Source organism: Anabrus simplex, chromosome 4, assembly GCF_040414725.1.
Source record: "Anabrus simplex isolate iqAnaSimp1 chromosome 4, ASM4041472v1, whole genome shotgun sequence".
In the NCBI taxonomy this organism is placed as follows: Eukaryota; Metazoa; Arthropoda; class Insecta; order Orthoptera; family Tettigoniidae; genus Anabrus; species Anabrus simplex.
In genome coordinates, this window is record NC_090268.1 from 231,890,833 (window position 1) to 231,903,331 (window position 12,499).

The 12,499-nt window shown below is 38.0% G+C and overlaps 1 protein-coding gene across 1 annotated transcript in view; it reads left to right on the top strand.

The window, feature by feature from the left end:
- LOC136871815 (DNA (cytosine-5)-methyltransferase 1) overlaps positions 1-12,499 on the top strand; it is a 211,873-nt gene that overhangs the window by 187,034 nt on the left and 12,340 nt on the right. The window contains exons 24-25 of the mRNA XM_067145426.2: positions 7,222-7,371; positions 10,659-10,825. Of these exons, the coding sequence (XP_067001527.2) occupies positions 7,222-7,371; positions 10,659-10,825 (317 nt within the window). The remainder of the gene's footprint in view (positions 1-7,221; positions 7,372-10,658; positions 10,826-12,499) is intronic.

The window sequence follows — 12,499 nt, forward strand, 5'->3', positions numbered from 1 at the left end:
TCGTCATGCTAATTTGCAGGTAGTCTGGAAAATGATTCATATCAACTAGACTATCCAAGGCTGTTACACATACAGTGATTTCATTCGTAACACAGCTTACTAAATCATTTATAATTCTGTCGACATTCTACAAAGTCTAGTCATTTAATTGCCAGACTGTACTTCCTGCTGTGTTATGGAGCATTGTTGCCGTTGTTACCCGCCAAATGTCCTGAAAACCAAATAGTCCTGTTCCCCAGTAGTAACGGTACACTTGTGTTTGTATCTACGTGTCGCATGCTCTATGCTAATAGCGAAATGGAGGATTTACATGAAATGAGTGTTTGCATCAAATTCTGTTCCAAGCTGGGAAAACTGGCTTCAGTATAAAGACGGCTTTTGATGTCTAATGACATTCTCGGACATTTAGGTGGTTTTCTCATTTGGGAGGGGGGGGGGGGGGTGCAAACATCAATTGATATTGCACACCTTGGTCACCCAGTATCCACTTCAATGCCAGAAATGATTGCAAAAGTGTGACAGGCTATCCCCAAGGACATGAGGGGAGAGCGACCTAATCAGAGTCAAAACATGTGGCTCATTCATCATGATATTGCACTTGCCCATACTGCTCAACAGTTCTTGGTCAAGAACACAACCCTAGTGCCACAATCTCCATATTTGCCCGACCCTGCGACTTCTTCTACTCCCAAAACTGAGAATGCAGCCGAAGGGGCGGATATTTCAGCAGCAATCTGTTTCAAAGACTGTGGGAAAATTATTTCCTGGAGTGCTTGGAGTGCTAATTGTGGCAGTGCTATTGGAATTTATGTCTTAACTTATGAAGGGGACTGCTTTGAAGGTGATGGAGAGCCAATACTGTCTTAAGGTCTAAGTGATCTGATGATGAGATCAGTCCAGGAATTTATTGATGTGATCTCATACATACCATTAATATATAAAATAATATAAAGTTAGGATAAACACAATAAGTTAGGTTAGTTACTTGTTCCTTTACCTTAATTATTATATCTTTTTGATCCTCCATCAGTCCACCTTTTCCTGATCAAAGTTTATAAAAAAAATTATTATTTTCATGTTCCATATTGTTGGCAATATAATTATTGTAGACAAATGAGGTAATCCACCTAATCAATACAATAGAAAATTAGTACTGTCATTGTAGATGAATTATGGTACTAGTTTCGGCTTATTGATATTAGGCCATCATCAGCCATAAGGTCTTAAAACACTTTAAAAAAACTAATTGGCCATACATATAATAAAAATAAACACAACACTTGAAAATTCTCATGATCTGTTGGTATACTTCAATAAATATAAACCACTGTCTTGAAGATCTATAAATAATTTGTTGAATACTATTGTGAAAAATTAAGGTAGAATAGATTGATGTTAAATTAGATCTTAGTTGATTATGTTATGATACAAGATGTGCAGAAAAGGTATGTGGTAGACATCAGGAAATGTGAAGGACAAAGAGACACACTGGTGGAATGATAGGGTAAAGATGAAAGTGAAGGAAAAGAAAATGGCATGGAAAGCATGGAAAACTTCTAAGACTGAAGAAAGTAGAAGAAAATATGTGGAGGTTAAGAATGGATAAAGAAATTACATTGAATGAAATTGAAATGGCAGTAAGAAAGATGAAGATGAAGAATGGAAAACCTGCTGGAATAGATGAAATTTCAGTGGAGATGATAAAGGCAGCTGGAGCTGTAGGCCTGCAGTGGACATATCGAGTTCTCAGGATTGTCTGGGAGAAAAAGGAGGTCCCTGATGATTGGCAAAACGGAATAATCATCCCAATTTTCAAGAAAGGCAATAAGAAAGTTTTGAAGAACTGCAGGGGAATTACTATAATATCCCATGTTGCTAAGATAACGGAGAGGATACTGAAAAGTAGGATAAGGTTGAAGGTTGAGAATCAGATACTGGAAAATCAGTTTGGTTTCAGAAGTGGAAGGTCAACAATAGAGCCCATTTTCATTATGAGACAGCTAATGGAAAAGCAATGAAAGTACGGGAATGATATGGTGATGACATTCTTTGACATTGAAAAGGCATATGACAGTGTCCCCAGGACTAAAGTTTGGGACAGTCTGGTGCAAAAAGGAATTGGACAGGGATTAATAAAAATGATCATGGCAATGTACAAGGAATGTTGTAGTTGCGTGCAAACACAAGTTGGCAGGACAAGTTGGTTCAAAATAACTAGTGGGCTGAGGCAGAGAAGTGTTCTATCACCAATCCTGTTTACCATAGTAATGGATGACATCATGAGAACAGCAAAAGCAGAATATGGAGGAAGAGAAATGAACATGCTGTTATTTGCAGATGATATTGTGATTTGGGGAGAAGACAACAGGAAGGTTCAAGAACAGTTGGATGTGGTGAATGTTGTTTATCCGACAACAAGCCCTCTTGAATGGTTTGAACAATAACATGATTGATAAAATAATTAATAAATTTTCGGAGAAGCAATAATCTAAATTAGCAATCGAACCTAGTAAAACTGAGAATTACATCAAGTTCACATATAATAATCCAAACATACACGTAATAACAAATTTATTTAAGAGAAAAAATTTCAAAATCACATTTTCCACCAATAACAACATGAAACATAGTATTTTCAACAATGATACAATAAATAATCTCCGAAAAAAGATAAATTTTTGGTTCGGGAATATATAAACTCACATGCTTTGAGTGCAAGAATACATACATAGGACAATCTGGCCGCAATTTTAAAGTAAGATTGTATTTAGAACATGTGAATGCTGAAAAACATAGAAGATTCTCAGCTATGGCATCACACATGACTGCCAGAGATAATAAATTTACCAACATAGAACAAGACCTGACCATCATAAAAAAATTAAAAAAGGGCACCTTAATGAACACATATGAAGATCTATACATTCATCTAGACCAACTTGTAAAGAAAAATGATAACCTTAATGAGGCTGTAGAATATAAGAAATTCTAGTATATTTGAAAATGCTTGAGAAAGATCACGAAAAAAGAATTGGAATTTCTCCACCTACAGATAGCCCTACAACTTATTCCTCCTCAGTTGAAGCTATAGGTGACAGCAAGGAGGTTCTTGACACACCTATATTCCCCGTTCCTCCACCTCCTCAGGTACAAGAGCAAGAAAGAACGCATCATCAATATTACACCAGACACAAGACTGTGAAAGAATGACAGGAGTTACGGTTCCAAAGGAAAGCAGGCTTGATAAGAATTGACAACTAGGAATTAGTAATATTTTCATCTGCATTAGTAATAAGAGCCACATTGTGATATCTGGATTTCTTCATTTCGACAATTACTTATAAATTGTATTTTTAATTTTTAAATTGACCTTTTTTCATGAATTATTAAGAAAAGAATATTAATTAGGATATATTCTCTATGGTATATTGTACAAGTGTTTCCTTGATGACTGCTTTCAATTGTAGAAATAATTTATGTATTTTCTCTTGAGTTTTTGCTTGTTTTAATGTTGTCAATCTTATGTTAATTTTAACCCTCCGTCGGGCGCACCTCTGAACGAAACAAAATCAGGCGCAGCCGGCCTGAGAGGCCACCCATATATTTTAACCCCTCCTCTCTACCTAATAGTTTGCTTAGGATCTAATACTTTGCTAGGATCTAAGGAAGGCAATATACCAAACTAACGGGAAAGAAAGTGTTTATTACATGAAATAAAGCTTAAACTAAAACAACAAAAATTGATCACTTATCACAAAAGAAATTTTAAAATTAGATGAATTAAACATTATAAAAGAAAATAACTTAAATACAAAGGTAAAATACACTGTCTTCTGACGTGGGACCATCATTCTTTGCCGCAGATGTGAGCAGAAACCTACGATGAATCTTCAGAATCAGCAGCTGAATAACAGGTCTGGCACAGCGGTTTTACTTGGCTTAGATTGGTTCATGACAATTATAACACTTGTAATTTGTCATCCTTCTGAATCCTGTTTCAGCCATGCATATACCACATTTGAGTCTTTTGGGAGGTATGGAGGAAGACGTTTCACGTTCTTTTTGGGGCAAAAACCTTTTCAAGTGCAGTTGCAGCTGAGTAGGCATTCCACTTGTGTTCAGACTTCGCCGGGCTAGATGTCCAATCACTAGTTGATGAGACAAAGTTTTGAGGAAGATTCTCCTTCTTAGTGCTTCCAGTCCATTTCCAATCGAAATCACTCGGGAATTTATGCCGGCTATGTTCAGACAGGCAAAGAAAATGACCATCGGCCAGCGTCTTGTGTTCCGGCTCGCATTGAAAGTTGCAGACATTTGGTCAGCTGTGTCAACTCCACCTTTGGTTATATTGTAGAATGTAATCCATTCTGGTTTCTTCTGCACTCCAGTAGATTGATCAATGGCATGTTTCACAAAGTGATGAAATGAGAATTACATTTTTCCCTTCCTTTGGTATGTATGAAATCAGTGTTACCATTGTTGAATCCGAACAAGCTGCTATATTGATCCCTCCCTCTGACATTGACAAAACTGGGTGGCAACTGCTTTTTATTTTTTCTTTACTGTCCCAACATATGATAGCTTCTTCTCTTTCAAATCATTTACCAGATCAATGTCTGAAAACCAATTATCACAGGTTATGTTACGCCCTGTCTCAAAAAATAGGCTCAGCCAATCGTTTGACCACGTCACTTGGGTTATTGCTTACTTTATATGGCCCTTCAGTCTGTCTTCCTGCATAAATTTCCATATTGTAGGTGTAGAACATTCTGGCATCAACAAGGGAAAATATCTTTATCCCATACTTGGTGGGTTTAGATCGTATGTATTGTCTGAAACCGCACTTTCCACGAAATCCTGGCAACATCTCATCGATTGTGACATTTTCTCCCGGAATGTAGTTCTTTTGACAGTTGTGAACAAAACAGTCAAACAGTTCACGGATTGGACAAAGTCGATCATATTCTTTCCATTGTGAACGGCTGATACGATCGTCAAAACGAATACAACGTATGAGGAACTTGAACCGTTTTATACTCATCACGAGACCAAATTTTTCAATCCCATCTCCTTCTGTTCCCCATAGTTCCTCCAGGCTCTGACGGTTCGCTCTGTAAGCTCCGGCCAGGTACAATAGACCAATGAATGCCTTAATTTCTATGAGGTGTGTTTCCCTGGCATCTCTATCTCTGGCAAATTTGGCTTTGACTGAGTCAGTATATTGGTTGGTATATTTGAAAATCAATTCCAAAATACCTGTATTGAACAAACATTCCCAACATTGTAATATGGTTTTACAATTTCTTGCATCTCCTTTTACACCTGGAAGGTGTGTAATGATGTGACGTTGTGCACGACGAACAGCAGCCAGAGATGGCTTTTTGGTCCACTTTGTTTATCTTTTCCAAGAAAAAAGGCATCCGATATGTGCTCTTCTCCTTCGTCTTCCTCACCACTAGTCCCTCCTTCTTCCTGTTCAGTTTCTGAGTCTACTTCACGTTCTTCAACCTCGTCCTCAGAAGCAATGTCACTTTCTTCACCCAAATCCTCAACTAAAGCAGGATCATCACCATTATACTCAAGGAGGATGCTTCGTATTTCCACAACATCCTTGGGGTTGGAGACATCATACACTTTTTGGGCCATTTCCGCAGGAAATCTAAAATAAAGATATAAATACTTGAATTAGTTATCGATATAACATTATCAGGCGCACTCGGCCTCAGAGGCCAGATTCAGAATAGCACTTATTTCTAAAGATATTGATGAATTTTCACACAGAACAAGCTTATTTTGAGTAAAATTAACCCTTGCAATAAAAATATATTGAAAAAACTCACCTTCAAAATTATGACGTAATCGGGCGCAGTCGGCCTCATAAGCCGCGAAAGTTACAGGTGTGCCGCATGGAGACTGGCAGTCAACTGAGGTACGGTGTCTTATACACAGCCACGAATCAGGAAACTATTCGTAGGGGCGGCCTGCTGGGGAGTGAGGTGGAGGGAGGGCATGCCAGAACGTGTTTTCCTGGCCTCTCAGGCCAGCTGTGCCCGACGGAGGGTTAAAGACACTTCCTCTAAAGCATTACTTTGTCAGTTTATGTATTTTTCATCTAAACAGTGTTATGTGGCTGAAGATGTTGATAATATACGAAACATGTACCACTTTTAACCATTAAATTGCCTTAAGCAGTCATTGTATCGACTAAGTGGAAAATAAATAAATAAATAAATAAATAAATAAATACTTAGTTGTGAATCTATTGAAGTGCAATACGGACCATGAAGCTGATTTTATGTAACACCTGGGGAAGCGAAGGTTGAATGGCAGACCTGCCTGGCACACAAACAAGCTGACTCAGAAACACAGCATGTACATCCCTTACTAGTTCATCAGGCTGACCACAGATGATGTCAGATTTGTGGTTTAGAAAAATTAATCTAAGTTAATTACGCTCACCTTTTGTCATAATGCTGTGTAAGTAAGCTGGTCAGAATACGTAATCATTTTGGCATGTTCCCTGAGTAACGGTTTAAGTTTAGACTATTATCTCGGCATTTAGTAGAGTTATTATTGTTTTAAAGGCACATGGTGACTTGTTTCTTGTAATGACAGAACACAACAGTCAGGATATTATAAAATTGCAATCAATATTTCCACATCATGTGTTGTAAAAGGCTACAACATTACTATCTGCTGCCAGTCTGGCGTGTTCATACGTAACAATAGACCATTAAATTCCATTATGGCCTTCAGTCAAGTTGTATTGTAATCTTTGCTCATTTCAACTATGTTTTCACGCAATATTTACCATGCTGAATTTTGCAGTAAATGTACCGATCCCAGCCCATGCTATAATGTTATACTAGTCAAAAGTTGTACTGGCAGTTGCATGGCATCTCTTTGTTATTATATAAATACCTCTTTAATAATAGTTTCAATGGCTAATATACGTCCCCAGGTCTTGTAAAAAGTGTGTCTAAAAATGTTCAGCATGACAGCCGCACCCTCTGTTTTTGGGACCTTAAAATTGGCATAAAATGAGCAGCTGATATGCAAGTAATATGGTAGTAGTGCTATTTGAGAGTTTGTTTTCCTAGCCTTGAAGTAGTACTAAACTGTGATCACTATTCTAGACAAAGATTGGCAAATAGACTAGTTCATTCATATCACTTTCATGGTTTTATGTAGAATCCCCTTAATTTAATATTTTCTTTCCAGTACCTCACGAAATCTAGATGGGCTAATACAGCACCTTTCCGAACCATCACTGTGCGGGATGCCATGTCTGATCTTCCAGAAATTCGTAATGGACATAAGAAAGAAGAAATGTCATACTGTGGTGATCCTCTGTCTCATTTCCAACGTTTGGTAAGTTTATTGTTTCTGTTGTTAAAAATGTTTATGAATTACAGGATGCTGCCTTAGAGTTTCTAGTTTGCTAGTTCTAGTAATAATAAGATTCATAGCTTGATAGGCTTACCTTCTTTTCTAAAAACAACCACCTAATCCTAAATCCTCGTAAAACACAAGTATTATCGTAGGAAACTCTATAAATTATTACATGTAATAAGCAGTATCAATCCTCCTCCAATCATAATCAGTGACATTGCTGTACTGTACCTTAAAAATGTATCTGATCTTGGAATCTCCATCAATGAAAATTTGACCTGGAATGAACATGTAACAAATGTATGTAGAAAGGTTCATGCAACTCTATATCCCCTGTAACGTCACAAGAATTCTTTTCCTCAAAAACTTAAATTAAAATTAATCCAAGCACTACTATTCCCAATTTTAGACTACTGTGATACAGTACTAGTCAATATAAATGCTGAACAAGCTTTGAGACTTCAACGAGCACAAAACTCATGCATACGATGTGCGTTCCAACTGCGACATGTTGCTCATGTTACACTATATTTTAAAACATTGGGATGGCTATGCATAAATGAACGAAGGAATTCTCACCTAATGACACTTGTTTATCAAGTGCTCTCGAAGAACACTCCTACTTACCTATCTTCTAATTTTTGTTTCCTTTCCTCATTCCATGAAATTAGTACCCGTTCTGGTTCCCTACTTGAAATTCCACTAAATCGAACAAATTCCTATAATCATTCCTTTTTAGTTACTGCTTCGAGACTCTGGAAAACACTCCCAGTGGACATTTGGTTATCATCATCATCATTATTATTATTCCTCTTTATATTATTATTATTATTATTAGTAGTAGTAGTATTGTTACACTAATTGCTGTATTGATTTGTAACTTAGCTTAGAATTATCTGTCCATAGTATTATTTCTTTTTTATAATTACTATGTCTTACTTTTATGTTTGCATTTTTAAATTTTATTGTTTATAGTGGTTAAGTGTAAGAGAGGACTGTGAGCCCTAACTTTGCCACAAATGTAAGTCAGGAATAAATAAAAGTAGGGAGATAGATATCAAATTATGGGAGAATAATAATAATAATAATATTAATAATAATAATAATAATAATAATAATAATAATAATCACCCCGTTGATGGGAGATGCAGATCAAGAATACGCCGGTATCCCCTGTTGTAAGAGGCGACTAAAAGGAGCCCAGAGGCTCTCAACTTAAGAGCGTGGGTTGCCGACTACGTGGCCCTTAGCTGAGTCCTGGCATTGCTTCCGCTTGTGCCAGGCTCCTCACTTTCATCTATTCTGTCCGACCTCCTTTGGTCAACTCAAGTGTCGGATCCCTTCTTTTTCCTTTTTTACCTCTCTAACCCATGTGGATGAAGGACGCAGACCACACCCACGGCATCCCCTGCCTGTTGTAAGAGACAACTGAAAGGGCCAACAGAGGGATGATGACATTAGCACCATGAGATTACTTGTGATTAGTACCATTACGTGCGGAACACCATGGGTCGACGTTACTTGCAGCCGGTACCACCTTGCGAAGGCCTACGTTATATAGAAGCAGTACCATTCTGTGCGGAACATTATGGGTCTCGGTGTTGCATGTGGAAGATGTCGTCATGTGTGTTCCACTGTGGTCAGTACGGTCTGCGTTACCTATGAGTAGTACCACATTATGTGCAACACCATGGGTCTATGTTGTCTACGGTTAGTGAGAAACACCAATGGTTTGTTGGCTGACGCCCATGATTAGTACCACTATTTGAGGAACACCATGGGATTGTGTTGCCTGTGGGTGTTACTATAATGTGTGATGCACCGTCAGTCTGCATCGCGTATGATTAGTACCACTATGTGGGCGAACCCACGACTATACGTACCTGTGATTAGTTCCACTATGGGAGGAATACCACGGGAATACCAGCACCCGAGATTAGTACACCTAGGTCTGCGTTGCTTGTGAGTGGTGCCCTTATGTGCAAAATGTCCGACTCGGCTGAATGGTCAGCGTACTGGCCTTCGGTTCAGAGGGTCCCGGGTTTGATTCCCGGCCGGGTCGGGGATTTTAACCTTCATTGGTTAATTCCATTGGCTCGGGGACTGGATGTTTGTGCTGTCCCCAACATCCCTGCAACTCACACACCACACATAACACTATCCTCCACCACAATAACACGCAGTTACCTACACATGGCAGATGCCGCCCACACTCAACGAGGTTCTACCTTACAAGGGCTGCACCCGGCTAGAAATAGCCACACGAAATTAAAATGTGCAAAATGCCATGGGTTTTTGCTACCTGCGAGTTATGCCATTGTGTGTGCCACCATGCAAGAAACTCCATGAGTCTACGTTACGTGTGATAGTACCACTGTAGGGGGAACACCATGGTTCTGTTCTTCCACCTATTCAATACAACTTATAATCTTACAGATTACATATACTTTATTTTCTTTCTATTAAAAACATGGGACATGATTCACCTTGTATTTGAGACATCTTTAGCCGCAAAAAATCTTTAAGATTGTATTGTTTTATTTTCAAGTAAGTGCTATGTTCCAAGTTGTCAGTGAAGAGATGGCATGGAATAACAGTAGACAAATACGTATGAGTGGTGTTTTTTAAGTAGGGACAGATCGTGATATGAAGGTAAAGTTAGAATTCAAGAGGACAAATTGGGGAAAATATTCATTTATAGAAAGAGGAGTTAGGAACTGGAATAATTTACCAAGGGAGGTTCAATACATTTCCAAATTCTCTGAATTTTTTTTTTAAGAAAAGCCTAAATAAACAACTGAAAGGCCTGTTTGACTGCTCAAAATGCAGATCAGTGGTGAATGATTGACATGATGGAAATTGAAAAATTGCATTTTCTTATTATTTTGGACATGATCGACACACAAACACTAATTTTTAATTATTCTGACCAAAGTACAGAGAAAACTCTTATTTTATTTGTTATCATCCATTTCCATCGTCCCTTGATGTAAAATGGGAACACCTTTGATTCTTGTCAGTGAATGAACTTGAATGTACTAAAACCACTGTCTTCATGCAACTGATTCACTGAATACTCTTGCTGAGTACTGCTAATCTTTTGACTTCCACGTTGCAATCCTAGTTGGAATCATGACTTACAATAAAAGCGAAAGGTGGGTCAAACTGTGGTGTTGGGTTCAGATAAGACAATAAGTTAGTGACTGTGCATTACTTGCTTGAACCAAGATCTTAACCTTGTACATCAACATTTCTTATGCTTCTAGGTTCGTGGAAATCAGTACCAGCCTATCTTACGGGACCATATCTGTAAGGACATGGCTCCAATCATTGAAGCCAGGATTTCTCAGATCCCTACAGCACCTGGATCTGACTGGAGAGATCTGCCTAACATTGTCATGCGGCTCAATGATGGAACGTATACCAAGAAACTGTGAGTTTTTCTTCAGTTATTTTATTTTGCTAATATTGTCACAATTTGTTACTGAAATCACAGTGCAGCTGTTATGAAACATTGACATTTACTCTGTCCTCTTCAGTCTTACTGATGATGGAGCTGTATCTTGTTACAAAACCAAGGAACTTGATATTACATGGATTACATATTGTTTGGTAGTTATATAGAGAAGAAACATGGCAGGTAAACCATAGATCTGACATGAGGAAATGCTTGTCAGGCTCTACCATCTAGTGCAAAACAAAGCACTAACACGAAGATCCACATTAGGCCCAGCAAGCCTGTGGTTAGCATCTTATCGCTTTCAAACGTTAAGAGCCTCGGATCAAATTTCGTAATGTGACACAGTCTTTGACTAGATCTGTCAGGTATGATAGCCAATGTGGTTCTGATGATAGATTTGCAAGAAGAGAAAAGTACTTACAAAGAATGTCAAAAACTCAAGTACTTGGTTTAAAGCTAAGAAAACCAAGATAAGATTTACATTTGTATTCACCAACAACATTGTCGCGGATAATGGGTATTTTCTCGTTTAAAATTTTACTGGAGAAAGGTTGGCCGGTAAAATGGGAAATTTAAGATAATAGCCTATCAAGATGGCAGCTCATAGACTGGAATATTTAACTGAAAGAGAAAATCACAGCGATGAAGAGTATGACCAAGATTATGCAATAAAATGTCCTAGGTGGGTAGCAAGAACGTGCTACATATTTTGAGGACTATGAATGATGACTATAATTTAAGAACGGTGTCTTTATGGTGAAATTTGACATAATGTCTTGACAAGACATTATAAGCTCTGACAACCTGTAGTATAAAGATTTTCATTGTCAGAAGAAGGACTTGTGCAGGGGCTGGATTTTTCCACTGGTACGGGGAGGAATTTGAATGTCTTGAAGACGAGCTATGTCAATATATAGGGTCCAGGAGTCAAGAATCAGAACACAACTGTCACCTGAACATGGGAAGAAGGCTTTTATAAACCATTCTAGCTGTGCCAATAGAATTATCAGCTTTAAACATCTTTCTTCAAAACTATTCGGTAGAAACTTCCTGCAGACTCTTGCGACACAATACATAATTTTGGCAACAGGTAACCATCATGCTGATCGTAGGCATTATAGTATATGAGTTAGTGCACTAATGTGTGTGTGTGTTTTATCAACAAAAGATAGGGTCCGTTTAAACCGTATTTCTTGTTCAAATCCACTTTGGTTGATATTGTAAATTGAGGAAGGGGTATAAATAATAAATTGCCCTTTGGCTATTTTCACAAGCTCCTCCGCTGCTTTGTCGATTTCTGCATCATATACATGGGATCATTAAACAATGTTAGTAATCTTCCTGCTCTTAATTCTTTGTTTTTTTCTTGAATCTATCAATTCATGCATGAGAAGGACAGAAATCATCTCTTACAGGCGGAAGTCCTTGTGAAATTCTAGTGCCTACAGTCGCAGGCCTTCATCACTTCGTTTCCTTTTGCTTTTCTAGTCACTTGAAAGCGAGAATAAAGGTTCTCATATACTCTTTTTCAAATTCGATTTCCCTACTGATTGTCCACCTGCCTCTTCCGCATGTAAAGTAAACATTCCGATGTAACCAAGCAAAAGTGCTTTTGAACATTTGTGAACAACTGCCACTTCTTGCCAC